The sequence below is a fragment of the Danio rerio genome, chromosome 3 (genome assembly GCF_049306965.1).
Source record: "Danio rerio strain Tuebingen ecotype United States chromosome 3, GRCz12tu, whole genome shotgun sequence".
NCBI classification, from domain to species: Eukaryota; Metazoa; Chordata; class Actinopteri; order Cypriniformes; family Danionidae; genus Danio; species Danio rerio.
Genome location: NC_133178.1, coordinates 60,330,547 through 60,358,494, shown reverse-complemented (window position 1 = coordinate 60,358,494; position 27,948 = coordinate 60,330,547). Strand labels below are relative to the sequence as shown.

At 40.0% G+C, this 27,948-nt stretch overlaps 1 protein-coding gene across 10 annotated transcripts in view; it reads right to left on the bottom strand.

Annotated features, from left to right (window-relative positions):
* Positions 1-27,948, bottom strand: part of LOC141381306 (5-hydroxytryptamine receptor 3A-like) — a 50,507-nt gene that overhangs the window by 16,820 nt on the left and 5,739 nt on the right. For 6 of the 10 annotated variants that reach the window (XR_012401262.1, XR_012401263.1, XM_073945077.1 and 3 more), the window contains 10 exons: positions 27,661-27,705; positions 26,713-26,819; positions 23,676-23,845; positions 23,420-23,547; positions 19,219-19,429; positions 9,482-9,631; positions 6,300-6,362; positions 3,902-4,053; positions 3,770-3,814; positions 3,025-3,131 (listed from right to left, as the gene is read on the bottom strand). Coding sequence is in view for 6 of the 10 variants with exons in the window: in XM_073945077.1 (XP_073801178.1) it covers positions 3,025-3,131; positions 3,770-3,814; positions 3,902-4,053; positions 6,300-6,362; positions 9,482-9,631; positions 19,219-19,429; positions 23,420-23,547; positions 23,676-23,845; positions 26,713-26,819; positions 27,661-27,705 (1,178 nt within the window). In the remaining 4 variants the exon portion in view is untranslated. Of the gene's footprint in view, positions 1-3,024; positions 3,132-3,769; positions 3,815-3,901; positions 4,054-6,299; positions 6,363-6,581; positions 6,645-9,481; positions 9,632-19,218; positions 19,430-23,419; positions 23,548-23,675; positions 23,846-26,712; positions 26,820-27,660; positions 27,706-27,948 lie in introns of those variants that run through there. The other 4 variants (XR_012401264.1, XR_012401265.1, XM_073945080.1 and 1 more) reach the window with 2 other exon arrangements.

Sequence of the window (27,948 nt, the reverse complement as noted above, 5' to 3'; positions counted from 1 at the left end):
CCAAGAACAGGGTTGCGGACCTCCAGTCATTGTTAGGCTGCATTAATCAAGACAACCAAAGCAAGGAACACTTCACAAAAAGACACTGCCAATTTGAATGGTATTTATGCTCATGTTAGTCCGTCTGTTTTTCCTTATCAAGAGGTTCATATAAAAGGTATGGTGGTGGCATACTTTAACACATCCCCACATAATCAGAGAGGACATAGATTAGTTAAGAGCACAAGACCTCGGTGGCATATCAATATGTGTATAGATTCCTTTATCTACTCCTAACACGTTTCCCAACAACAGACCTCATCATTCTCAAGCTTCTGATGTCAAGACTGCAGCTCTGGACCTTTAAGTTTGACATATGAGAACTGGTCCCCAGATTGACACTTCACTTTTCAACCCATAGCCTTCCATTTATATGCATGCGATTGCACCAGACCAGAAACGCAAGCTTGTGCGACAAGTTTCACAGTTCGCTTGGAAAGTTTAAGCTTTGACCTGCGAAATCGCATCACGTGATTCCATGAGACCAATCGAAGATCAAAACATAATGTCCTCTGTGGCATACGATTCTGTGTATAGATTCCTTCATCTAGTCTCAACACGCTTCCCAACAACAGTTGCTCATCATTCTTGATCCTCTGATGTCATGACTGCAGCTCTGGACCTTCAGGTTTGGCATAGGAGAACTGGTCCCCAGACTGACTCTTCACTTTTCGACCCATAGACTACCATTTATATGCATCCGAACGCATTAAACCAGAAACACAAGCTTGTGCGACAAGTTTAACAGTTCGCTGTGTTAGAAAGTTCAAGCTTGATGAACTCTGACCTGCAAAATCACATCACGTGATTCCGTGAGACCAATTGAAGATCAAAACATGACCTCCTCGGTGACATACAAATCTGTGTTTAGATTCCTTTATCTAGTCTTAATACAACAACAGGCACTCATCTTCTCAAGCCTCTGACCAATTGAAGATCCAAACATGACCTCTCTGTACAGAAATTGAAAACATGGACCAATCACTCACTTTTTTTAAATATCTAATCATCTTTTTAATCTTACCCCTTTTCACAGTGCCATGCAACAGAATTTTGCATGCTCAAACTGTTGTGTGACCACGACACAAGCCTACTTTCTCCCAAGAAAGTTTAATTTCCACTTTTGGTAATTAGTGGTTTTAATTCTTGCCACCGTTGCTTCTATCTAGCTTGGTTGGGGTTAGTGAAGCTGCCCTTTAGTGGATAATCTTTTACAATTGTATGAAACTAAACTGATTCAAGTTTTAATCTTTAATCACACCAGCCTATAACAACAACTCTTCTGCCTGTCTGATATCCTGGAGTGTTTCACAATCTGATTTATTATGTTTTTTTATTCTTTATCTACGTAAAGCTGCTTTAACACAATCTACATTGTAGACATGCTATAGAAATAAAAATGACTTTACCTGACTTGACTTAATAGCCATCTCCGAAAATACTTCTACCTATAAATCACCAAGGACCACTAAGTGTCTACTTGCCAAAAACGTTCACACCAGTTCTTTCTTCAATCCCAATTTTTAAGTGTATTCGAGCCTTACTGCAACATTCAATTTTAACACTTAGGCCGTACTCACACTAGGTACAGTTGCGTCGAACCGGGTCAAAGCACGCTTGTCCCCCCTCCCGTCTCCCCCAACGGCCCGCACTCACACCACAAATGGGCTTCGGCACGCTTACGTCATCGCTGCTGCGCTGTTCAGTGAGAAGCGCTCTCTCACTCAGCAGCACAGTGGAGATTTCTCTAGTTATATCGTTTCAGTCGTTTGATATGCCATGAAATATTTCGCCAAACAGTCCTTAGGGATGCGGGGACACGCAGTCAGATATTTCGCCGAACAGATCCGCCACTTTTGGCGCTCATAATCAATCATAAAGCTCTCGTGCTGCAGGAATGAGGAGGTCTGCTGAAGGCGCGCAGCTGTCGTGCAGTGAGGGGTTTGCGTCTCTAATAAACTACGGCAGTTTGCGTTCACTGAACAGTAAGAATTATTAACAAATCCATATGAAACAGTTCCTTAAAAGTCACGTCTCGCTTTCAGTTTCGGGTTTCCCAAGTGAACCGGGCTCAGGCACACCTCTTCCAACCGGGCCAGGGCCGGCCAAGTGAACCGTGCTTGAGCCCGATTCAGCGCACTCACACTTCTCAAACGATCCGGGAAACGAGCCTGGGCACAGTACGGATGGCATAGTGTGAGTAGGCCCTTACAAACATTTTGGGAATATTATGTTTAAATGTTCTATAAGCATACCCAAACAAGTGGTAATATTTGCAAAATGTCTAATGATTGAGCCAATAAAATAAATAAAAACATTCCACTAGTGGTCACAGTTTTAGTTTTAACATTTTAGCCAAGGCTAATAAAGACTAGATACAAACTACTGTAAAAGAAATATGTTATCGAGTGTTACTGGAAGGACAGGGCGAAGCAGTGGCGGAGGAAGGTAGTGCTGTCGCCTCACAGCAAGAAGGTCGCTGGGTTGCTGGTTCGAGCCTTGGCTCAGTTGGCGTTTCTGTGTGGAGTTTGCATGTTCTCCCAGCGTTCGCGTGGGTTTCCTCCGGGTGCTCCGGTTTCCCCCACAGTCCAAAGACATGCGGCACAGGTGAATTGGGCAGGCTTAATTGTCTGCAGTGTATGAGTGTGTTTGTGTGAATGTGTGTGTGGATGTTTCCCAGAAATGGGTTGCGGCTGGAAGGGCATCCGATGCGTAAAAACTTGCTGGATAAGTTGGCGGTTCCTTCCGCTGTGGCGACCCCGGATAAATAAAGGGACAAAGCCGACAAGAAAATGAATGAATGAACTGGAAGGACAATTGTTGATGCTTTATGCCCCCAAAAAGTTTTTCAGCGTTTTATTTTAACAATACCAGAAGAACAGTAAGTGATCAATTTCAGCTACTGACTTTCTTTCTCCAAACTTATCATTAATATAGGTAGAATATATGTGCCATAAATCAGCTTTAGAAATAAGCTCAACTCACGCATTGTCCAAAACTAGCCGTGGAGTCCAGATTTTATCAACAGGCAAAATAATTGTTGGATATCTAGCTTTCTCCTGCATCCATCCGAGATCAGGATCCTTCCATTCCTGTGGAGCAGAAGATTGAAACAGCCTTTACTTTTATTGTGTGAAGATTATTGTAATGAATTTTGTTCAGCACTTTCAGAAGGTGGCTAATTCGACCCCCAGCTGAACCCGTTAGCATTTCTGTGTGGAGTTTGCATCTTCTCCCCATGTGGGTTTCCTCTGGGTGCTCTGGTTTCCCCCACAGTCCAAAGACATGTGGTACAGGTGAATTGGGTAGGCTAAATTGTCCATAGTGTATGAGTGTGTGTGTGAACCTGTGTGTGGATGTTGCCCAGACATGGGTTGCAGCTGAAAGAGCACCCACTGTGTGAAACATATGTTGGATTAGTTGGCGGTTCATTCCGCTGTGGTGACCCCTGATAAATAAAGGGACTAAGCCGTATGAATGAATGAATATTGTGTTTCTATTGCTTTTTCTGTAATTGTGCAATCAGATCACCATTATTCTGGTGGTTCTTTCTGAATTGTAAGTTGCTAAGTTGTAATGTTCGTCTTTTATATAACTCATAATACAATAATTATTACATTCAGAAGAATGTTATTATACAGGATAAAATTTAGCATAACTGTACTCCTGTTCCTATGATGAAGCTTTAAGAATATTTGTGTCTTTTCATATCTAAATCTTGACTACTCACCAGGTTTACCTTGATACGACTGGTCATTTGCATCTCCTTTGTGTTCTAAAACATAAGATACATTGGAGTTGTATTACTATTAGTGCTGTTCAAACAAAGCAGATGTTAAAGAAGACAAAAAGTCACACTTACAAAAGACATAGTTTCATATTGTATGGAAGTGATGTTTACTAAGATGGTACAGTTATCGTTCAGTGGTCCACTGAACAGCTCTTTTTTGACCATAACATTTGCCATACAGCGCCGGTCACAGAAAGTGTCTGTGGAGTTACCATTTGCCAACACTGCAGGACCAAATAAAAACATAAAAGAAATGAATGACAGAGAATATGCTTCAAGTAAATGTTTCAAACATGCAAAGTTGAAAATGGAAGAACAGCTTATGATTTTGCAGCTTATGAATTTGATCATATGTTTAGAATGGCAGATGAGATCAAATCTGACTCACAGGCAAAGTAACAAGACGTTCTCTATTTCATTAATTCTGTTTATTTTTTTTAAATAATTAAATATCACAATTTTGCATGCTGATAATATGGTTTTTGCTTAGCATTTTTCTGAATAAAAATTTAAGCATCTTTACTTTATAAAGGTTTATTTTTATTCATTCAACAACAACAACAACAACAACAACTACTACTACTACTACAACAAATCAAGCCACAAAAAGAAATGTAACTTTGTAATTATAACTTTTTTATCTGTATGTGAATTATAATAACATTATTTAAACTAGACAGTAAAGTTTGTCAAGACAAATTTTAATGTTGGCTTGACAAAGACTTGGCAATATTCTATTTAGTTTAAATCAGTTTGAAAAAGGATAGATAGATAGATAGATAGATAGATAGATAGACAGACAGACAGACAGACAGACAGACAGACAGACAGACAGACAGACAGACAGACAGACAGACAGACAGACAGACAGACAGACAGACAGATAGATAGATAGATAGATAGATAGATAGATAGATAGATAGATAGATAGATAGATAGACAGACAGAGGTAGATTGGTGGAAAGATGATATATAGATGGATGGATGGATGGATGGATGGATGGACGGACGGACGGACGGACAGACGATAGATAGACAGACAGACAGACAGACAGACAGACAGACAGACAGACAGACAGACAGACAGACAGACAGACAGACAGATAGATAGATAGATAGATAGATAGATAGATAGATAGATAGATAGATAGATAGATAGATAGATAGATAGACAGACAGACAGTGGTAGATTGATGGAAAGATGATGGATGGATGGATGGATGGATGGATGGATAGATAGATAGATAGATAGATAGATAGATAGATAGATAGATAGACAGACAGACAGACAGACAGACAGACAGACAGACAGACAGACAATAGATAGATAGATAGATAGATAGATAGATAGATAGATAGATAGATAGATAGATAGATAGATAGATAGATAGATAGATAGATAGATAGATAGATAGATAGATAGATAGATAGACAGACAGTGGTAGATTGATGGAAAGATGATAGATAGATGGATGGATGGATGGATGGATGGATGGATGGACAGACAGACAGACAGACAAGTAAATTGATGGATAGATAATAGATAGATAGATAGATAGATAGATAGATAGATAGATAGATAGATAGATAGATAGATAGAAAGATAGACAGACAGACAGACAGACAGACAGACGATAGATAGATAGATAGATAGATAGATAGATAGATAGATAGATAGATAGATAGATAGATAGATAGATAGATAGATAGATAGATAGATAGATAGATAGATAGATAGATAGATAGATAGAAAAGGAGAGATAGACAGACAGGCAGACAAAAATATTTGAAAATGGATAGACAGACAGACAAATACATAGACAGTTTGAAACAGTTTAAAAAAGGACGGACAGACAGACAGAGAGATTAGATAGATTGGATAGATGAATAGGCAGGCAGGCAGACAGACAAAAACAATAGAAAGACAGACAGATAGATAGATAGATAGATAGATAGATAGATAGATAGATAGATAGATAGATAGATAGATAGATAGATAGATAGATAGATAGATAGATAGATAGATAGATAGATAGATAGATAGATAGATAGATAGATAGATAGATAGATAGATAGAGGTAGATTGATGGAAAGATGATAGATGGATGGATGGATGGATGGATGGATGGATGGATGGATGGATAGATGGACAGACAGACAGAGGTAAATTGATAGATAGATAATAGACAGACAGACAGACAGACAGACAGACAGACAGACAGACAGACAGACAGACAGACAGACAGACAGACAGACAGACAGACAGACAGATAGATAGATAGATAGATAGATAGATAGATAGATAGATAGATAGATAGATAGATAGATAGATAGATAGATAGATAGATAGATAGATAGATAGATAGATAGATAGATAGAAGTTAAATCTCAGCCATTGCAATCCATGACAAGCCAGCCCAATTACAGTAAAGAGTGCATGTACAATATTTAAGATGGTGAAATTATTTACCTTGTGGAAAGAAACAAAAGAGCAGCAATGAGAATGACAAGTATTGAAGAATCATCTCTGCTCCTTTAAAAAGAAAAAAGAAGAAGAAGCAATTATGTATTGTAATAATACTGTAATCACATTACTGTTTGCCTTAAATTTTTAAGTTAGATTAAATTGATGTCATGGGTCACTTGTCACATTGACTTAAAACGTGTATTGAAAAAGTAAATAAGTATGCATATATAGCCATTTAAAATATGTATATGCCATCTTAAGTATATAAATCTGAACAACATTTACCTTTGCTAGCAGATGCTGAAAAGAATCACCAAATTCACAGGTGCGGTTCCACAAACTGCCTTTGTGCCTTTTCTCTTGACCTCTTTTAAATAGTCACAGCTCTTTAAAAACCACATGAATGCAGTTACGCAAGACAAACAAAATAAGCTGCGCTATGTCTACTAAATTTGATCATATTCCTCCTAAGCTTGTAAGGTTTTTAGAACCATAGATAATGAGATTTTTTTAGTCAAACATCACAAAAGAGCCCTAATTACTAGCAGTCAAAGAGGACGCCTGCTTCACAAAGACCAGACATGAACAATGACTGTGCATAAGCAAACATATCCACTTTCCTTTAATTATTTGTGAGAATTGAAGACAACAAAATAATAATACAAGAATAGCCTTACATTTCAAATGACAGTGCGAATAAACGTATATTGAAAAAGAGGATTTCAGCACTACTTGTGGTAAAGCAGGGCCTGGAGCCAGCTGAACTGGCAATTTAGGCAAATGACCACCTTCACAATGTTCATACCACCCTCACGAAACTGAAAAGCGGGTGGGGAGGATATTGGACATTAAATCAACTTGACAGAAATCTATAGCCTGAACAGCACGCCACAGAAAATTATATGAACACCAAGACAAGAAACAAGACAAACTTTCAACACAAGACAAGAGCAGTTCTTCGACTCTGCCACCTAAACGAGAATAAACATGACAGAAGTGGTACAGTTCTGACACTAGCCCCCCTTAATGGGATGCCACCTGGCATCCCTAAGGCGAACACCTACAAGATACATGACAGACCACTAGACAAAACAAGGCAGGCAACACCACACAAGACTGGAAAGTGAACTGTATATTAAGAAGGGAGGGAGGGAAGCCAGGCCAAATCAAGCAAAACAAAAAAGTCAGGGAAGGGAGGGCAAAAACAGTTAAGGATCAGAGGCTTACAGATTAAAGGTGGAGAACCAGGGAGGAGCTGGAGGAAGAGTCCAGAGTGGGGCCAGGAACCCCAGCAGAGGGCCAAGCTGGAGCCAGATGGAAAGTCCAGGAAGGAGTAGGGACACAACAAAGCAGGGCCTGGAGCAAGCTGAACTGGCATTCTAGGCAAATGACGATCATGCCGCCTTCACAGAGTTCATGCCACCCTCACGAAAGTGAAAAGCGAGTGGGGAGGATATTGGACGTGGACGAAAGTCAAGAGTGGGCGAGCGAGGAGGGGGTTTATCTCATGGACATAAGTGAAGAATGGGGCATGGGGTGACACGGACAAAAGTGAAGAGAGGAGGGGGAGGATTGGGGGTCACGTCATAAACATGACAGAGGTGGCAGAGTCCTGACACTAGCCCCCCTAAAGGGATGCCACCTGGCATCCCTACGTGGAGCACTTTACAAGATACATGATAGACCACTGGACAAAACAAGGCAGGCAACATCAGACAACACAAGACTGGAAAGTGAACTGTATATTAAGAAGGGAGGGAGGGAAGCCAGGCCAAATCAAGCAAAACAAAAAAGTCAGGGAAGGGAGGGCAAAAACAGTTAAGGATCAGAGGCTTACAGATTAAAGGTGGAGAACCAGGGAGGAGCTGGAGGAAGAGTCCAGAGTGGGGCCAGGAACCCCAGCAGAGGGCCAGGCTGGAGCCAGATGGAAAGTCCAGGAAGGAGTAGGGACACAACAAAGCAGGGCCTGAAGCAAGCTGAACTGGCATTCTAGGCAAATGACGATCATGCCGCCTTCACAGAGTTCATGCCACCCTCACGAAAGTGAAAAGCGAGTGGGGAGGATATTGGACGTGGACGAAAGTCAAGAGTGGGCGAGCGAGGAGGGTGTTTATCTCATGGACATAAGTGAAGAATGGGGCATGGGGTGACACGGACAAAAGTGAAGAGAGGAGGGGGAGGATTGGGGGTCACGTCATAAACATGACAGAGGTGGCAGAGTCCTGACACTAGCCCCCCTAAAGGGATGCCACCTGGCATCCCTACGTGGAGCACTTTACAAGATACATGATAGACCACTGGACAAAACAAGGCAGGCAACATCAGACAACACAAGACTGGAAAGTGAACTGTATATTAAGAAGAGCGGGAGGGAGGGAAGCCAAGCCAAAGCAAGCAAAACAAAAAAGGCAGGGAAGGGAGGGCAAAAACAGGTAAGGATCAGAGGCTTACAGATTCAAGATGGGGAACCATGAAGGAGCTGGAGAAACAATCCAGAGTGGGTCCAATGGGTCAGGAACCTCAGCAGAGGGCCAGGCTGGAGTCAGAAGGACAGTCCAGGGAGGAATAGGGACACACCAGGTAGAAACAGTTGGTTAAGCTGGCAGGACAAGGAGCTAGACTGCAGTCAGAGAGGCAAGAAGCTAGGTGTGTGTGTGTGTGTGTGTATATACACACACACACACACACATACACACACACACACACACACACACACTTATAACAATATCAAATTCTGTTTCATGCATCTAAGCATTGGAGGTGGAAATTAATAATCTCCTTCAAATTCTGTGCCATTGTTAAAATGTACACCTCCATCGACCATGGAATAAGAGTCAAAATCCCAGATCTTTATCTTTTGAGCTTTGCACAAGTTTGTTCTTGTGACAATAGCAATAATGACCAGGTAAAGGATGTCAAGAAACAGAAAAAAACAAAAACAGAATTTATCCAAGTAGTTCACAAACGCTTCCTTGCTGTTTGCCACTTGCTCTTTTTGTTCCACATTTTCCAGAAAGTTTACAATTTTTTGGAGCGACGCCTTAGCTGAACCACTAGACTGTTTTTTCATGCCAGCATCTGCTAATGGAGATAAAATAAATGTACATTTAACCACATTCTGTCTGAAGCGGTGAGTGTTTTTCGATATTTAATTGGTGTTTTTGCAATTTTTAGTATTCTCTTACCTTCATTTTGATCCAGCTGGGCGTTTTGTCTTCTGATTCTCTTTAAACATGTAGAAGCCATGAAGCTGTCACTAGTCAGCAGATGTGTCAGCACTAAAGATGTCACCATGCTGAGCACCAGGTTAACCAGACAGAAGCAGAAGTGATAATCTTTGGAGCAAAACAAAACACATTATTAACTTGTGCAGCATTGCTTCAAGAATGAAAAAGGTATGCATTATTATACATTTTCTAAGTGAAGTTTTAATTCTAAACTAATTTCGAGTGGATCACGTGCTTATTATTGCTTGCGGCTGGTCTCGCATTATTCAATTTATGATTCACCAATCAGACGATTTCTAAGCCACTATAAGTACCATATGACAGCCATCTTCATTTTGAAGAATCCCCCTTTCCACCCCTACTCCTCCTCCTTTGCGAGATGGGTGGCACAGTGGGCCAGTGGTTAGCACTGTTGCCTCAAAGCAAGAACGCCACTGGTTCTAGTCCTTAGCAAGCCAGTCGATGTTTCTGTGCGGAGTTTACACGTTCTCCCTGTGCTCACGTGGGTTTCTCCCGTGTTCCCCGGTTTCCTCCTTAAGTTAATTGACTAATCCAAATTGGCACCATAGACATTCTCCTAGTAAGTAGTTATCTCTTAAGAGCAATCACTATCTGTTCATTAGCTACTACAGCAGGGGAGTTCTCGAGATCTACCTGAGCTCAAACTCCCCTCTCGCCTTGCAAACGGGAGGGAGCCCCAGGCTCGAGGATCTTATGAGCTTTTGGTGTCTCCCAGGACAGCATGCCAAAAGAGCTTTATAATCAATTATCAGCTAATTGTGAACTCATGAAAAGATATTAAACTCTTTGTAGAAATATTTATTTATTGTCAAAACGTATGGCCTCTAGGGTTGGGTACAGAAACCCTGTGCCATTATAGCACCGGTACCTTTGTAACCGGTATGTACCGGATCAAATCTGCATATGTATGTCGGTGCCACTGGTGCTGCGACAAGGATGTAAGAAGCATCAAGGGGTGCATCAATAGCAGCTTTTCCACTATCGTGCTGAATCATTCTTTAAGCAGAACCTTTCCATTCCGTGCCAAACCGGGCCAGACAGCACAGATCCGTTTCATTTTCCACTTTCAAAGCTCTTTGAAACATTACACAAAACGCATGAATGCAAAACTAAATTATGTCCCCTAAGGGTGCTTTTTTACATTGGTTTAGTGGAAATATTCACAAGACAAATATACATACACATTGTGAATTCAATGAAAAATGTTTCATGGTCTTGGCCCTACCAATGAAATATAGATGTGATTTGCACTCCTATAGGACTTCTAATGTTTGAGAGATATCAAGATGCACATAAACCAATTTTTTTTACATCTAGCAAGATGTTGAAAAAACCGTCAATGGACTTCAATGTCAGACTTGGGGTGTTTTCACATCTGTAGTTCGGTTCATTTGGTCCGGAACAAGGACAATAAAGGATACATTGTTGCATTTTCTGTCGTCTTTGGGTCGTTTTCACACCACACTGCTGGCTTTGGTCCAAACCAGTTGAAAAGAACCAAAATGCAGACATTTGACAAAATCCACATCTCTCATTGGCCAAATGTTGTTGAATATATTTCCTAAACTGCAAATTGATTGGTCAGAATTCACGTGCGGGAAAATGCCACCAAACTCCCACAAGTAAACAAATCTGGCAGACACAAAATGTCACTTTTGACTATGGAGGGACGACTGCGCTGGCAAATTGTATCCCTGCTTTAGACAAACTATACATTTCAAAAATGAAGTGCGGCCGTGGCTGGAAAACAATGTTTTAATGCATCGCTCGTCACTTCAGAAGGAGGCGTGAATTAAGTTAGCTAAACTGCCACATGGTCATCTTGCAGAAATATTACCAACGATCTATCAGGTAATGTTTCTCTCTCTCTCTCTCTCTCTCTCTCTGTTGGTAAAGCGCTGTCAACAAATATTTTTCCTCCATATCCCATAATGCACAGCGCATCAGCCTATGGCAGCTGGATTAGTCCAAAAGGTGCAGTACATTTTGCAGTTGGGTCTGTTTTATTTTGGATCATGTTCTCACCACAAACGAACCGCTCCAGGATTCATTTGAAAGCGTACCGAGACCACCTCTTCAAGCAGGTCTCAGTACGCTTTTTTGGTCCACTTTTGGTGCGCACTCGAGTACGATTGCTGCATTCACACCTGCCCAACCGAACGGCACCAAGAAGGAAAACTCTAGTGCGAATCAATCGAACTAAGTGAGGTTTATTCATGAACTAATTTCGAGAGGATCACGTGCTTATGATTTATCATGGCCGGTCCCTTAATTGCTAATCACTATCTTCCAATCATATGAGCCCTAAGCTACTATAAATAAATACAGTCTCCAGCTCATTTTATCTTCGTTTAGAAGAAACCCCCCTCCTCCCCTATTCTCCTCCTTTACCTCTGATTGGGCGGCATGGTGGCCCAGTGGTTAGCACTGCGAGCCCCACAGCAAGAACACTGCCGGCCCTGGTCCCTTAGGGTCGGTGGGCGTTTCTCAGAGGACTTTGTATGTTCTCCCCATGTCCGCGTGGGTTTTCCCCGGGTTCTCCGGTTTCCTCCCACCATCCAAAGGCATTCAACACGTATAACAATTAAGCCTTTATCTAACCCCTCTGTTTCCTTAGCTACCGCAGACGGGGAGTTCTGAGATCCACCGAGCTCAGGCTCCCCTCTCGCTCTGCCAACGGGAGGAAGCCCCGGGCTCGAGGATCTCTTGAGCTCGGGGCTCTCTCCCGGGACAGCATGCCAAACAAGCTTTTATAAATCATCAGCTAAGTGTGAACTCTTGAAATAGGGCAGGTGTGAAAGCACCCTAACTTTGAATTTGTTTGTAAATGAAAACCGGGTTGACATCAGAACCCAACATCAGTTTGAGGTCAAACTCCAACATCAAGATGAGTACACAACATAAAACCAACCAAAGATAAACATCTACTGATGTACGTAGGTATTAGATGTCAGCTGGCATCAGCAAATTGACGTTAAATTTTCGTCACCTGATGTCGCTACTGTACCAAAATCGAACATGGGCCGGTATAAGATTCTGACGGTATTATAACCTTGGATAAAAAATATCACAATTTCACGGTATTGTTTTTTGTAATTGTGATAACTGCTCTAAAATACATTCTTTTGTCTGGGTAACTATCTAGGTTAAAAAAATTAACACAATATGTTTTATTTTGAGAAACATTTCAAATATTTTGGATCCGTGAACCTGCCAGGCTAAAAGAACTATTGACTTCTGAGGTCTTCATTTGTTTCAAAAACACAGATTTCTTCACAATTTAAAACCACGACTTTTCTGCTGGAAATACTGTTGTCCTAAAAACAAAAACACCATATATAAAACATTGTACACATACCTTAGGAACGGCATTGCAAAAAAAAATTGTTTTAAAAGCTTGTTTTAACTGTTTTAAAACCTTGACTCTTCCAAACCGCGGTATACCTTCGAATCGGTTATCGTCCCATGCCTAATGGGGGGTAACTTAAACTAAAGACTTTGGGTCTGTGCAATAGCCTAGTGGTTAGTGTGCCGACATATGGTGCAATAGCACATCAGAGCGTCGCAAGTTCGAATCCCGGCTCGATGACATTTCCCTACCCCCTGTCTCTCTCTCCCACTTCGCTTCCTGTGTCAACACTGTCCTATCTAATAATAAAGCCAAAAATAAATCTTTAAAAAAAAACTAAAGACTTTGGGATGCTAATTGTAATCTCTGCTCGACATCCAAATGCACAGTTAAATACACACAGACATCAACCTCATTTAGGTAGATTCTGGATGGATTTGTAGCACAGTCAGCTCAGTTTTGGCATCAGTGAGATGATAAAGGGTCAGAGTTGTGCCGACTTTCCCAAACATTTCTGGCTGACATTCCTCTCTATGGTCCTATCTTGGATGAAAAGCTGTTGTTTGCGCAGCAGATCTGCATTCATTTAGTTGTGTATATTGACCTTTGTCAATATTGACATATTAACAGATGGGCCACTTCTCAAATGACAATACTCAGCCTGCATTACAAAAAAAGTCAGTTATCCTGAGTGTTAGGAAGTACAAACACAACAACTACTCATCAACTACAACTACTTCCTAAAATGGCCGACATGCAGGAGCCATTTTATAGTGTTTGGCCCAACCCATTTTTAGAACATACAATATGAAAAATTATAAAACCTATAACGCAAGGCAAAAATATTCGAAGAGACAACACATAGGGTAGTAACATGCAACATATATAGCTCACAAATAACTGCGAAAGTGTCTAATAATAATTAATTGCTAACCTGATTTATACCCCATGATGTCATTGAAATTGGTAGAACTCTGATCATTGAGGAAATAAAAATGGCATTTTTTCCTACATACAGGTATGGCTGTTTGTGTAATGGCCTCAAAAGAATTATAAATATGTTTTCTTTTAATGCCTTTCTTTTATTTGTGTTTTATATAAATCTGAATATGGCATCACGGTGGCGCATGGGTAGCACAATCACCTCACAGCAAGAAGGTTGCTGGTTCGAGCCTCAGCTGGGCCAGATGGCATTTCTGTGTGGAGTTTGCATGTTCACTGTGTTGACGTGGGTTTCCTCTGAGTGTTCCGGTTTCCCCCCACAGTCCAAAGACATGTGGTACAAGTGAATTGGGTAGGCTAAATTGTCTGTAGTGTATGTGTGTGAATGGACGTCATCCTTAAGGGGGTGGACTGATTCTCCAAAGCAGCCCATTTCATTTCCCTCTCCAAGCTCCTTTCAGCCAAGGGGACTGCTCAGGTGGTGGTAGACCACGTATTCTGGATTCACGGTCTTCCTGTTGATGTGGTTTCTGATAGGGGCCCCCAGTGTGTCTCCCGGTTCTGGAGGGAATTCTGCCGACAGATCGGGGCCTCTATGAGTCTGTCGTTGGGATTCCATCCTCAGACCAATGGGCAGTCTGAGCGGGCAAACTAGGATTTGGAATGTGCTCTCCACTGCCTGGCATCCCATAACCCTAGCTACTAATGTCAACAATCTCCCTTGTTTCCCTCACAGGAACCCGAAGCTGCAGTACCGTCTGCCTTGGCTTTTGTCCAACGGTGTCAGTGCAAGAAGACCTAAGGAGGCCTCAGCTTGGGCTAGTAGATGGACCAAAGCAGCAGCTGATCATCATCGGACTCCGGCTCACCACTATGAATGCTCCCAGGTTCATTGACCCACACCGGATCACTAAAGTACTGAGTCCTCTGGCGGTTTTCCTCAAGCTTCCTTCTATGCTTGGTCGGGTACACCCAATTTTTCATGTATCTAGGGTTAAACCTGTGTATTTCACCTCTTGTTCCCTCTGTTCCAAGCCCTTCACCCCTCCCCTCTGTCTAGTGGATGGCTCCACAGTCTAAACTGTTAGGAGATTACTGGATGTCAGATACAGGGGTCATGGCTTTCAATACCTAGTGGACTGGGAGGGCTATAGCCCGGAGGAGAGGAGTTGATATCGTAGACAGGAGGCTGATCAATGACTTCCATTGTTGACAAGGTGAGCCCACTTCTGGATCATCTAGTGGCGCTCGAAAAAAAAAAAGGGGGGGGGGGGGTACTGTCATGTCCTTGGTTTGATCATCTGAGCTAATTTTTGTTGTGTTCATATTGTCTATGTGTCTTTCCTTAGCATGTTTTGTTTTGATCACTAGCTACATGCCTTCTGTTTACTTTCTACATCCCTGCCTATCCTCTGTTTACATTCTATTACTCTATTAAGCTAATGTCACTTGTCTGTTTCTCATCATTCCTCTCTATGTATTCCTTCTCTAATCATTGTCCTGTGTCAGATTGTTGTTCTGTTTTCGTGTGTGCTCAACGATTTGCGAGTCCTGTCGAGTATGACTTCCAGTCAGTTTTTGTGTCCTTGATTTTTGCTCTTCTCTGCTACCAGGTCTGCTCCCATTTTGTTATAGCCCTGCTGCTCACCTGCTTCTCCTCCCAGAGTCCAGCAAGCCATCTTCCAGCCCTCACCTTCCCTGAGGCGCTCACTCTTCCTTGTGGTGTATCAGCCCAGGATTCTGCATTTAGCGGTATCGCCCCAGGATTCTGCATTTAGCGGTATCGCCCCCTGTCGGGTGTCATTGTTATTACACCCTTATGAGAAGACTGTCAATAGACCGATTACCATGTTTGTAAACATTGAGGATGCGCACGCAGGGAGGTAGCAGAAAGCAACCGGGAGTGCTAGCATTTACAGCGAGGGAATGACATCAGATGCGGTGCAGAGTTTGTTGTTGTCTTAAAAATAAAAATGTATTACTTACATATTATATATATTATTTACATAATGCTTACAGCATATTATAACAGCTCGTCACCCAGTGACAAGCACAGTGATTCTGCAAAATTAACGTTAAAGTGAGCAGCCTTCATCTGACAGGTCCATTTGCGATAGCACCCTCCCAATGGATATTGGATAAGACGAAGTGACCAAGCATGCAGCCCGAAATATAAAATCTCATTGAGGCTCCGAGTGATTTTACAAGAGCGAAGTTAAAGGCCTACAAGTCTTTGGATGCCAACAATGTTGTTCTTTGTGGTCATGTGCAAGAAATAATGCTCCATTATGATCAGATTCAAGAGCTAAACACAGAGATTCTGCATAGCCAAAGACAAGGAAACAAGACGGAGCTAACATTATACAAGGCCTGGGTAATTAAACACCAACACGCAAAACAACTGCATTCTGACAGTGAACTTCACCTGTACGGCAGGGTATGTGAACCTACACATAGAGGTTAAGTTGGTATTATATTTGTACATTCAGACTTTCTCCTTAATAATATCATTTCATAAAAATATTATTTGCAAACTCTAAATAGCGAAATCATGCAGCAGCCAATGACTATCAATATACAACATTGTTCACAGTCAAATTAACAGTGCTAATGTTGTTTTCAAGTCACACTTGCAGGTTATTTCAGACCGAATATTCAAAGTGCCGTGGTAAACAACATAGGGAGTGTGTCACAAGTCACTGAATGAATGTGTGAATATAAAACCAAGTTTACCTTAAAAAACGTAACTTTCTGTCACGTATTAGCGTGATCAAAACAAGAACAAAAACAAAAAGGTGCGGATCCAAGTGCAGATTATTTATTTACAGTGCAACAAACAAGGTGATAAGAATACAAAATAACAAATAAACCACAAAACCAGAAACTAAATCAGAGACGAGGCTCAGGAATAACAAATTCAAACAACTAAACCTAATTAGAAAACAGACGAGACAAATAACACACGAACTAAGGCAAAATACTAGAACAAGGTCAGGAACAACAACTCGGAATATCAGACTTACTGGGAACTGGGAACAAGAAAGACAAATGACGCGATGACAAACTGTGGTGAAATGGTTGTATAAATAGTCCAGATAATCGACGGTAACACAAAACAGATGTGATGACAGGTCAGTGTAGGTGTTCCGGTGTGTGCGCGTGGACTGTATGAACTTGTAGTCTTTTGGGCGCTGTAGTAAGTTTTCAGAGTCTGTGAACTACAGCGCCCTCCGGTGGTCACTGACCGTCATGACACTTTCACCTTGCATTCTTAGCATTCAGTGTCCGCAGTTTAATTAACCATAAGTAACTGTTTTTGCTGAAATCATTTCTGCAATCAAAAACGAGTGATGTGTATGATTCAGCATAGCTGAACATTCAGCTCTCATTTACCCAAAGACGTCTGCAGTCGGTATTAAAGCAGTGTGTGGTGTATGGTAAAAGTTAAGTTTTCTGTTTTTGGACTCGAATTCGGCATCCTACCTGTCATGTTCACCAGCGAACAAACCACCAGATGTCGCTGGTAAACACTCACTCATGGAATTACAAATCTGCCAGTAAATGGACTACATATTCAGTCATGCCACACACACACACACCTGCCCCAAGTCTCCACTGATTAGACTCCTACAGCTGATCCTGCTTCAAGACTGATTTCACACAGTATTTAAGCAGCACAGACACTCATTCACATTTCCGAGTCTTGTTTACTGATAGTGACATTACAACGCGTTTCCTTCGTCTGCCTTTGCCGTGTTTTGATCCTTGCTTTGTTTATTTATTTAATTCTATTTGCTGCCTGCCTCTGACCATCTGCCTGTTATTTTGACTAAAGCCCCTTTCACACAGTGATACCGGTAAATTTCTGTAAAATTTCCGGAACGACTTTACCGGTATATTGAAAAAAGCGCTGTTCACACAGGCGAGGACGTTACGGAAATTTTCCGGAAAAGAGCATTCACACACCCATTCCAAAATACCGGTAAATTCTGACATCATTCACCACCAATGAGCTTTAAACGGCTGCGCTTGTATTTGTAAACATTTGACTAAATTACAAACTCTTTGGATGATCAATATTGTGAACAACTTTCGCAGGATCACTTTCGCATGTCGAGATGTTCATAATATGTGCGTGTGCTGGCGCTCACAGGCTGTAGGTAAACAAACAACGGCTTATCATAAGCATCTCATCGATGATTATTTACACAGTTGGCATAAAGAAGAACATATAAACGTGATCTGACTAACTTCTTGCAGCTAAATGTGTCTGGAAAAATATTCAAAGGCTTTTATCCTCACAAACCGCGCGGACGTAAATGCGTCTGACTGTTGTGATTGGCTAAAGCAGACGTCTCACGTCAGCACGTTCTAGACGTGCACGCGCTTATTCCGGCAATCTTCCTTCTGCATTCACACAGCGCAGCATTCCGGCAAATTACCGGTAATGTTACAACTTCTCTTTCCGGAAAATAGCCAGAACGAATTTACCGGTATTTTCAAAAAGGACCTGTTCACACATACAACCTTTCCGGAAAATTGCCGGCAATTTTCCGGAAAGGTCTGTATGTGTAAAAGGGGCTTTAGACTCTGGATTGCCCTCATACATCTGTTTATGCTGGTATTGACCACTGCTTGCCTGACAATTCTAATAAACCTGCACGTGGATCCTACCTTCTTTTGTGAATGTCATCTCCACGTCGTTACACTACTGCACAACACGACATCTTTCCCATTGCAGCCTGTCTTTTTTTTTTGCAACCAGGGACCCGTGTAAAGTCATGCATGACGTAGGTTGGTAATTGGTCTATTATTTCAATGGAAAAAGTTAAGTTTGTAGGCTTTTAGTTTTTTTGAACACCTTTTTCATTCTATTTTTTGCCTTTTTCTCTGTATATGAACTGAAGTCTTCTATGACTGTTCTCTCTAAGGAGTGTTTTTGTTTTGGTAGTCTTTCCTAGTTACTACACTAGAAACAATTGTCAACAACTGTGGCTCAAAGATGCATGCAAGTAATAAGTAATTACTACAGTCTTTGCAAATGACCCAAGATTACACATTTTCAAGACTGGAAATTGTTTTCAGCTTATTCATTCTGAGTATTTACATTTACTCCCCAAGCCTCCCCATAGCCCTGTATCTTTCTCTCTAAATGGCTTTAGGTCATTGCCAATGTGTTTTGCAGTTAGAACTCATTTTAGCTCATTTGAATCACCAACAGGACCTGACATTTGTTGTGCATTTTTCAGCAAATTCCCAATGTCAGCGAGAGACAATCAAGACTAAAATCATCAACACTTCAAGACATCCATGCTTGCAATGACAAAGTATTTTGCAACTACCGCCTCTGACTTACTGACATGTATTCTTCATTTTTACTTACGGAGAAGAGGGGTACATTCCCCACCACTGGGGAGACGATCATTGAGGATGAGGATAAACATTGTCAAGCTCAGCATCAAGGTGACCTTAAGGTTGTTGCGTTCTCCTCCTTGAATTGGCAGAGAAAAGCTCACCAGGTCAGCCAGCATTATTAGTGCACTGGGAAGAATCAGGGTCACAACAGCACTGAAAGGATTGATGGATAAAGTGACCTGTTACAGATGATGGGAGAAAGAATAGCATTAAGTTTAATTAAGTGCGTTCATTCATCAAACACAAATGAACAATACTCTGTGGGGAATTTGAAACACCTCCCCTAACTACTCAACAGCTTCATCCCACAGGCTGTTAGAGCCCTCAACTCCAGTCAATTTACCCCCTCTGAAATCTCTCAAACGTGATGTCAACAGTAGATTTACATACTAAGAGATGATCGGACAGGTCTTCACACGTGCAGTGCATGTGAGAGGTAATCGAACGCATACAAAGGCAGAAATTTTTAGCTTTGTTGCAGTTGTTTTTAACCACCAAACCAATATTACAAGAGAGCAATAGGCAAATATCTTTACATATAAAAAAATTAAATATTAAGGATATATATAGGATATAATAAGAATAGATATAGAATATAAATATAAAGGATTAAAATATTACAAAACATATTATTTTCTAGCCTACATAAATATGAAAAATCACTGCTTTTATGTCTTCTTCATCTCGGGAGGCTTTTTCAGTTCATAACAATTTGCTTTTGTATAATGTTATTATTATTAGCAGTGTTATTTATTATATCCATATTTACATTTGTTTTATTAAAAACAAGCTTAGATTTGTTCACCTGTCAGGTTTTAGACCATATGGGGCACAGCATGTGTTTTAGGATATAACTCAGGTTTTTGAGCACATTTTGTTATTATTGTTCATTTATTCGTTTGCTGGAAATTAGAACTGAATTTAGAAATAGTTTTGAAACGAATATTTAGACTTAACAAACAAAATTAATTATTTATAGATTAATTGATGACTGTGCGTAAAGGTTTCCCTATCCAAGAGCGAATGTGAAAGTAGTTCCATTATCTCTCATTCTCACGCAGTAGATGCTCTGTTTAACAGTTTTCTGTTAAAAACTGTTAACTGTTTGCTTGTGAAATGCTCATTTTTTCCATTTAGACTTACTTTGTGTCCTGTAAATAGCGAATGCGCTCTTGGCGCGACGTAGCTGGCTCTTAAAGGGAATGGGAGATGAGACTTTAATTGATTTATTCTCAAAACACACCTATAACTCATTAAGAAAATAAACTCAACCCTTTTAGACCATGCGCCGCGGCGCAAGGCAGATTTCCTTCCTTAAATTTGCAAAAACGCGTCCTGACACGCTCTGAAAGCGTTTGCGTCCTGCGTTTTGCGCTCTGCGCATGGACCGTCAAAATAGAGCTCTAAGAGTCTTTTCATTCCCCCAATGCAATGTGTCGCAAGGTCTAATTTTCATGTCCTGACTGAGCCACATTGTTTAAACAGCAATTGCATTTGTGCCTATGTGCATGCTATTGTGCAGCAACTGAAATATACTGTGCCACTCACCAACAATATGCAGTACTACTTGATATATAATATAATTTGAGTGAAAATCAACACCACACTATCATCATAAAACAAGATCAAAATAAGTTAATTAAAACTGATTTCACTGATCTTATGAAAGAAATTGAGTATCTGCATGAGAATGACTTAATCCAGCCATTGTCATCACTGAATGAACAGCACAACTGCACATACAAGTGAAACCAGAAATTTACATACACTGTATAAAAAAAGCACATAACCATTTAAAAATGTGAGATGTTAATGTGACTAAACTTGTTCTCTTTTACGTAAGTTAGGGTTATCAAATGTGTTTCTGTTCTGCTTAATAGAATAATGAGAGAGATATTTGTTGAGAAATTGTTGTAACTTTTCTTGAAAGTCAAGTTTACATACAATAAGATTATTCTGCCTCTGAAAAAGCTCAGATGATGGAGTCAAGGTTTTGGAAGTTTCTGATTGGCTAATTGACAACATTTGAGTTAATTGAAGGCACAACTGTAGAATAGTATTTAAGGAAAACCTCAAACACACTGCTTCCTTGCGTGACAACATGGGAAAATCAACAAGCCAGAATCAACAAAAAAGCCAGATTACAATTTGCTAAATTACACTGGGAAAAAGAATAATTCTTGGAGACTTGTCCTGTGGTCTGATGGAACTGAGATTGAACTGTTTGGCCATAATGACCAGTGTTACATTTGGAGGACAAAGGGGAAAGCCTACAAGCCTAGGAACACCATCCCAACTGTGAAGTATGGGGGCGGCAGGATCATGTTGTGTGGCTGTTTAGCTGCAGGAGGGACTGGTCCACTTCAAAGCATAGATGGCATCATGAAGAAAGAACATAATGTAGAAATACTGAAGCAACATCTCAAGACATCAGCCAGGAAATTAAAAATTGGCCACAAATGGGTCTTCCAAACAGATAATGACCCTCAGCACACTGTCAAATTAGTTAAAATGTGCTTTAAGGACAACAGAGTGAATGTTTTGTAGTGGCCATCACAAAGCCCTGCTCTCAATCCTATAGAAAATGTGTGGGCAAAGTTAAAAAAGCTTGTGCAAGCAAGACAGCCAACAAATCTGACTCAGTTACACCAATTCTGTCAGGAGGAATGGGCCAAAACTCCTTCAAACTATTGTGTGAAGCTTGTGGAAGGATACCCAAAACATTCGACCAAAATTATACAGTTTAAAAGCAAAGCTAACAAAAATACCAAGGAAATGTGTGTAAACTTTTGACTGTCTAGAAATTGATTAAAAAAATTCTCAAAATGTTTTTCTCTCATTATTCTGGCATTTAGCAAATGTAAATCAATAAGGTAATCCTAACGGGTCTAAAATAATAAATGTTTAGTGTGATTTATATCAGACATTTTTAAAAAAAATGGTTATGTCCCTTTTTTTTAGAGTGTATGTAAACTTCTGATTTCAACTGTAAATGCACACAACAGTGATAGGGGAAAATGAAGCTTTTCAAAGCTTCGAAGCAAAACTGAAGCAATTGCTTTGCAATTTTTTTCTAAGGGTTTGAAACATTATATGCTAGGGACATCTTGTGGTCAAAACTATTTAAATGCTACAAACTCGTGCAAAACATACATCAGTATTGATTTTTTGAAACATATTTTGAACCTTAAATTGGAAAGTAAAACTTGTAAATACAATTAGCATTAATGTCATTAAAAATGAGCTGTAAGCACCATGTTTGTTTCATGGTGGACTCTGCTAAACAGGACATCAAGAGACTGTACTAATTATTTATTTACATTTTACAAACTGCCCTTCAAACAAATTTTTTTTTACACACTAGAGCAGGGGTGTCAAACTCAATTCCTGGAGGGCCGAAGCCCTGCACAGTTTAGTTCCAACCCTGCTCCAACACACTTACCTGTAGGTTTCAAACAAGCCTGAAGGACTCAATTAGTTTGATCAGGTGTGTTTAATTAGGATTGGAACTAAACTGTGCAGAGCTGCGGCCCTCCAGGAACTGAGTTTGACACCTGTGCTCAAGAGCAGGGGTTCCCAAACTTTTCAGCCAGCGATCCCCAAAATAACAATGTCAGTGACTCGCGACCCCCATTTTTCAAAATGGTTATACTGTAAATATATAAACGATGCAGACACAACTATAGCCCCATATAAACATGAGCATATTAAAATGCAACATATAATGTTTTTTTTTTAGTCATTTATTAATTTAATTACATTTGAATATAAAAATTCAAAGCTGATGGCTGATTTTTGTTTGTATGTTGTTGTTTCTTTAACGCAACTATTAACTATCTTCTATGGGTTATGAATAAAATGTTAATTCAAATAGTTTAAGCAAATTTATTTGAATTTTAGAAATCACCAGGCGACCCCTTGTCATTGTCCTGCGACCCCCCAGGGGGTCCCGCCCCCCCACTTTGAGAACCACTGCATTTACAGTTGAAGTCAGAATTATTAGCCCCCCTGAATTACTAGCCCACCTAATTTCTATTTAATGAAGAGGAGTTTTTCTGCACATTTCTAAACATAATAGTTTTAATAACTCATTTCTAATAACTTATTTATTTTACCTTTGCCATGCTTACAATAAATACGAAATAAGAATCAGAAATATCAGTAGTTACCAAAAGATATTTGCGGTTTTCCATGTCATCCTCTTTTGCTATTTCCACATTCTCCGTCATCCACTCTCCACTTAGAGTTCCTCCCGATGTAGTTACAGTACGGGGATAAAATAATACAATCCCACAATCTAAATCAAACCCATGAAAAAAAGTTGAGCAGTTAGTCATGTCATGCCTCTACACCTTTCATTTTGAGTTAACGTCTCTGATCAAATGATTTAGAATATATAAATTATTCATTAAAATGTCATCTTACCACCATTTTTCCAACCATTGATGGCCACAAGACATTGCCCACTCACAAAGGGATAGGTGAAAAGCTTGATATCACAGCTCACTGCTATGAGCAGAATAACAGCATGGGATACACTTCCAAAAGTAGTCACAACTACATCATCAGTGTATGGCTTTGAGGTTGCATCTATCCTGTTTACAGAAAGAGAGCGCATATGCTAAACTTTTAATTCCCTCTCAGAACTACAAATGCAGTTTTGGAGTTTCAAGAGTTCACACTTAGCTGATGATTGATTATAAAGCTTGTATGGCGTGCTGTCCTGGGAGAGAGCCCTGAGCTCATAAGAACCTCGAGCCCGGGGCTCCCTCGCATTTGCAGGGTAAGAGGGGAGTTTGAGCTCAGGTAGATCTCGAGAACTCCCCTGTTGTAGTAGCTAATGAACAGATAGGGATTGCTCTTAAGAGATAACTACTTACTAGGAGCATGTGTAGGGTGCCGATTTGGATTAGTCAATTAACCTAAGTTGCATGTTTTTGGATGGTGAAAGGAAACCGGGGAAGCGCGTGTCACCAAGGTACGAAACGTGACACACACACAGACACACAAACACGAATAATGTTTTCAAAAGGATAGTTTGTGAACTAGTTGGCATGAACCGTATCCCAGACCACCTCTTTCAGGCGGACTCAGGTATGATTCATGGGTGCGCACCTGAGTTCAGAAAACACGTTCACACTAGCTAAACATACCGTACTATGACGTCAAACGAACCCGGGTGCGGACCAGAAGTGCTAGAGTGAAAGCACCCTTAGGGCCCTATCATACACCCGGCGCAGTGTGGCGCAAGATGCGGCGCAATAGTCTTATGCTAGTTTCAGCTTGGGGCAAGAGTCAGTTTTGAGGCGTTGCGCTACGCTGTTTAAATAGCAAATGCATTAGCGCTCATTTGTGTGCCCATAGGCGTTCTGGTCTAAAAAGGAAGGCGTTCTGAGGCGGACCGCTGGCGCGTTGCTATTTTGAGAAACTATAATAGATTTTTCATTAGACCACCAAAACTAACCCGGTCTAAACTCCGGCGCAGAGTTGCGCCTCGCTTACACACTGCTTAATACGCACAAGAGAGCAATAGGCAAATATCTTTACATATGAAAAAAATTAAATATTAAGGATATATATAGGATATAATAAGAATAAATATAGAATATAAATATGGATTAAAAAAGGATTAAAATATTACAAAACATATTATTTTCTAGCCTACATAAATATGAAAAATCACTGCTTTTCTGTCATCTTCATCTCGGGAGGCTTTTTCAGTTCATTCATAACAATTTGCTTTTGTATAATGTTATTATTATTATTAGCAGTATTATTTATTATATCCATATTTATATTTGTTTTTTTTAAAAAAGCTTAGATTTGCCCACCTGTCAGGTTTTAGACCATATGGGGCATGGCAGGTGTATTTGGAAATAACTCAGTATTTTGACCACACTTGGTCATTATTGTTCATTTATTTGTTTGCTAGAAATTAGAACTGAATTTAGAAATAGTTTTAAAACAAATCTTTGCGCTTAAAAAACGAAATTAATTATTTATAGGCTAATTGATGTCTGTGCGTAAAGGTTTCCCAAGAGTGAATGTGAAAGTAGTTCCATTATCTCTCATTCTCACGCAGTAGATGCTCTGTTAAACAGTTTTCTGTTAAAAACTGTTAACTGTTTGCTTGTGAAATGCTCATTTTTTCCACTTAGACTTACTTTGTGTCCTGTAAATAGCGAATGCGCTCTTGGCACGACGCAGCTGGGTCTTAAAGGGAATGGGAGATGAGACTCTAATTGGTTTATTCTCAAAACACACCCATAACTCATTAAGAAAATAAACTCAACCCTTTTAGACCATGCGCCACAGCGCAAAGCGGATTATCCCGTCCGTAAATTAGCAAAAATGCGTTCTGACACGCCCTGAAAGCGTTTGCGCCCTGCGTTTTGCGCTCTGCGCATGGACCGTCAAAATAGTGCCCTTAGTCTCTTAAAATCTCAGAAGCCACAAATAGCAGCAGCAGCTTCACTTGTTACTAAAATGTTTGAACTAATTTCAGTCTACAAAAGTCTTTACACATTTACTGAAAAATAGTAAACATTATTGTTACAGATTTGCAGAAAATGTCATTTTCTTCTGATATGTTTATCATGTGCTATACATTTTTTGAACACCAGTAATAGGAAATACTAAACTAACTCTTTAAACTTAGTCTAGTTATGAATAACATAATAACTAATGACAACAGACAAAGCAGATTTCTAGAGAATTCATCCATTTTAATTTTTGTCATTTAAAAACATGCAAATGAAGACTCGAATATTATCATACCATGTTTTACTGTAATGGCATATTAGCAAGGCAACTATGTTAATTCAAATGGAAGCATTGGCTTATGAGTTGTCTGAATGTTCATTTACTTTATAGAATCGGATTAATTTTTCCCTCCACAAATCTAAAAACATTATTTTGCTCACTCTTAATAATGACTTGATACAAAAACTCAAATTTAGTGTGGTTAACTGTTTTCGGTTGCTTAAATGTTATGTGAAATGAAAAAATTAAGAACAGCCCACCAATTAAATTAAAAAGGTAACAGCGTGTTGTCTAGGGTCAAGAGAATACCTGCCTAAAGTTTTAAATAAAATCTTTATTTAAAGTTTTGCCTCCTGCCATCAGGCAGAAGGTACACTTATTTTAGACGGGCAAGGTCCAATAGATACTTGTATTCATTTGTTCCAACGGCTGTTGGGTTACTAAATAAGCTTTAAGTGATTATTGCATTGTTTACTGTTATTTTATGTTGTCAAATGTGACATGTTGCTGTCAATTGTCGGCTATTGCTGTAAACTTAATTGCCCTTCGGGGACAATTAAGATATTCCAAGTCTAAGTCTAAGAGTAAAGAAAAAAAAAACATTATGGTGAAGAAATAATCTTACCACATTAGACCACTTTACCCATTCAAAGCCTACAATAAAACTACAATAGCCTACTAAAATTCTGAATTCACTTACGCATTATCCAAAGCTAGCCCAGGAGTCCAGATTTTGTCAACTGGTAACATAATTGCTTCAGCATTAGATGTTTCTTCTGTCCACATTAGACTGAAGTCAGACCACCGCTATAGACAGTAAATAGACTGTTATAAATAAATAGTACATCCTTCCTGCTGTAAAATCAATCCCTTTGAGCATTCATTAAGGTGATCATTCATTGTGAATTCTGATATTTGGAATATCGAATTTCTCTGCACATGTCAGGTTTATGTGAAGATCATTTGGATGCAGTGACATTTGACATGGTTTTGTAACCCTAAATCCAAAACAATCAGGTTAAATACTGTGCCAAAAACCTGGACAGAGAAACATTGCTTTCATTACCTATACCAAGGTCAACATCTTCACCAACCATAAACATACCCTTTACAGTAATCGACAGGATTTAACCTACTTGGCTTGTGAATTCCTCTCACATGGTATGAGTCATGATCATAGCAGCATCAATGATTTCTACTTCACTTTTCCCAATGTGACCATGTATGCCTGCCTTTAGAACAGGGCTGTCCAAACACGGCCCTGGAGGGCTGGGGCCTCATGTACGAAGACTTGCGTTGAAATCATACTAAAACATTGCGTACGCGGTAAAAAATTCAGATGTATGAAACACTGCGTACGCCGAATCCCACGCATATTCTCTTTGTACATCCGAATGAACGTGAAACTGAGCGCAACATGCACGAGTGCAAAACCCCTCCCTGCCTCCTCCCCCGTATGAATATGCTAATGACTCTACTTTGGCAAAACCCAACGAAAAAGCAATGGCAAAAGCAAGCAAAAAGAGAAACTTTGAACAGAATGTGATTTGGAGGTGCTTTTGAACACCCCTGCTTTAGAAGGTCAGGATTGCTGAAGCTGAGCCAACAAACACAAAAATAGTCAAATAAAAAAAGTTGATCTACTCACCATGTTTACCTTGACACGGCAACTCATCTGCTGTTCTTTTGTATCCTTAACACAGTGACAAATGGAATAAGAATTAAGATTCGAGGTAAGATTTAGGTCAAATCCGTATTAAAGAGCCCCTATTATTGGTTTTTGAGAATGACCTTCCATGTAGTTTGTAACACAGCTCTAAGTGAAGTGAAATATCCAGCTAAGGCTTAAATCTGAAAGTGCACAGTGTTTAAAACTATTGATTCATCTATAAAAGAGTCCACTCATAGTGCTTCAAATGAATCATCTTGATAACGA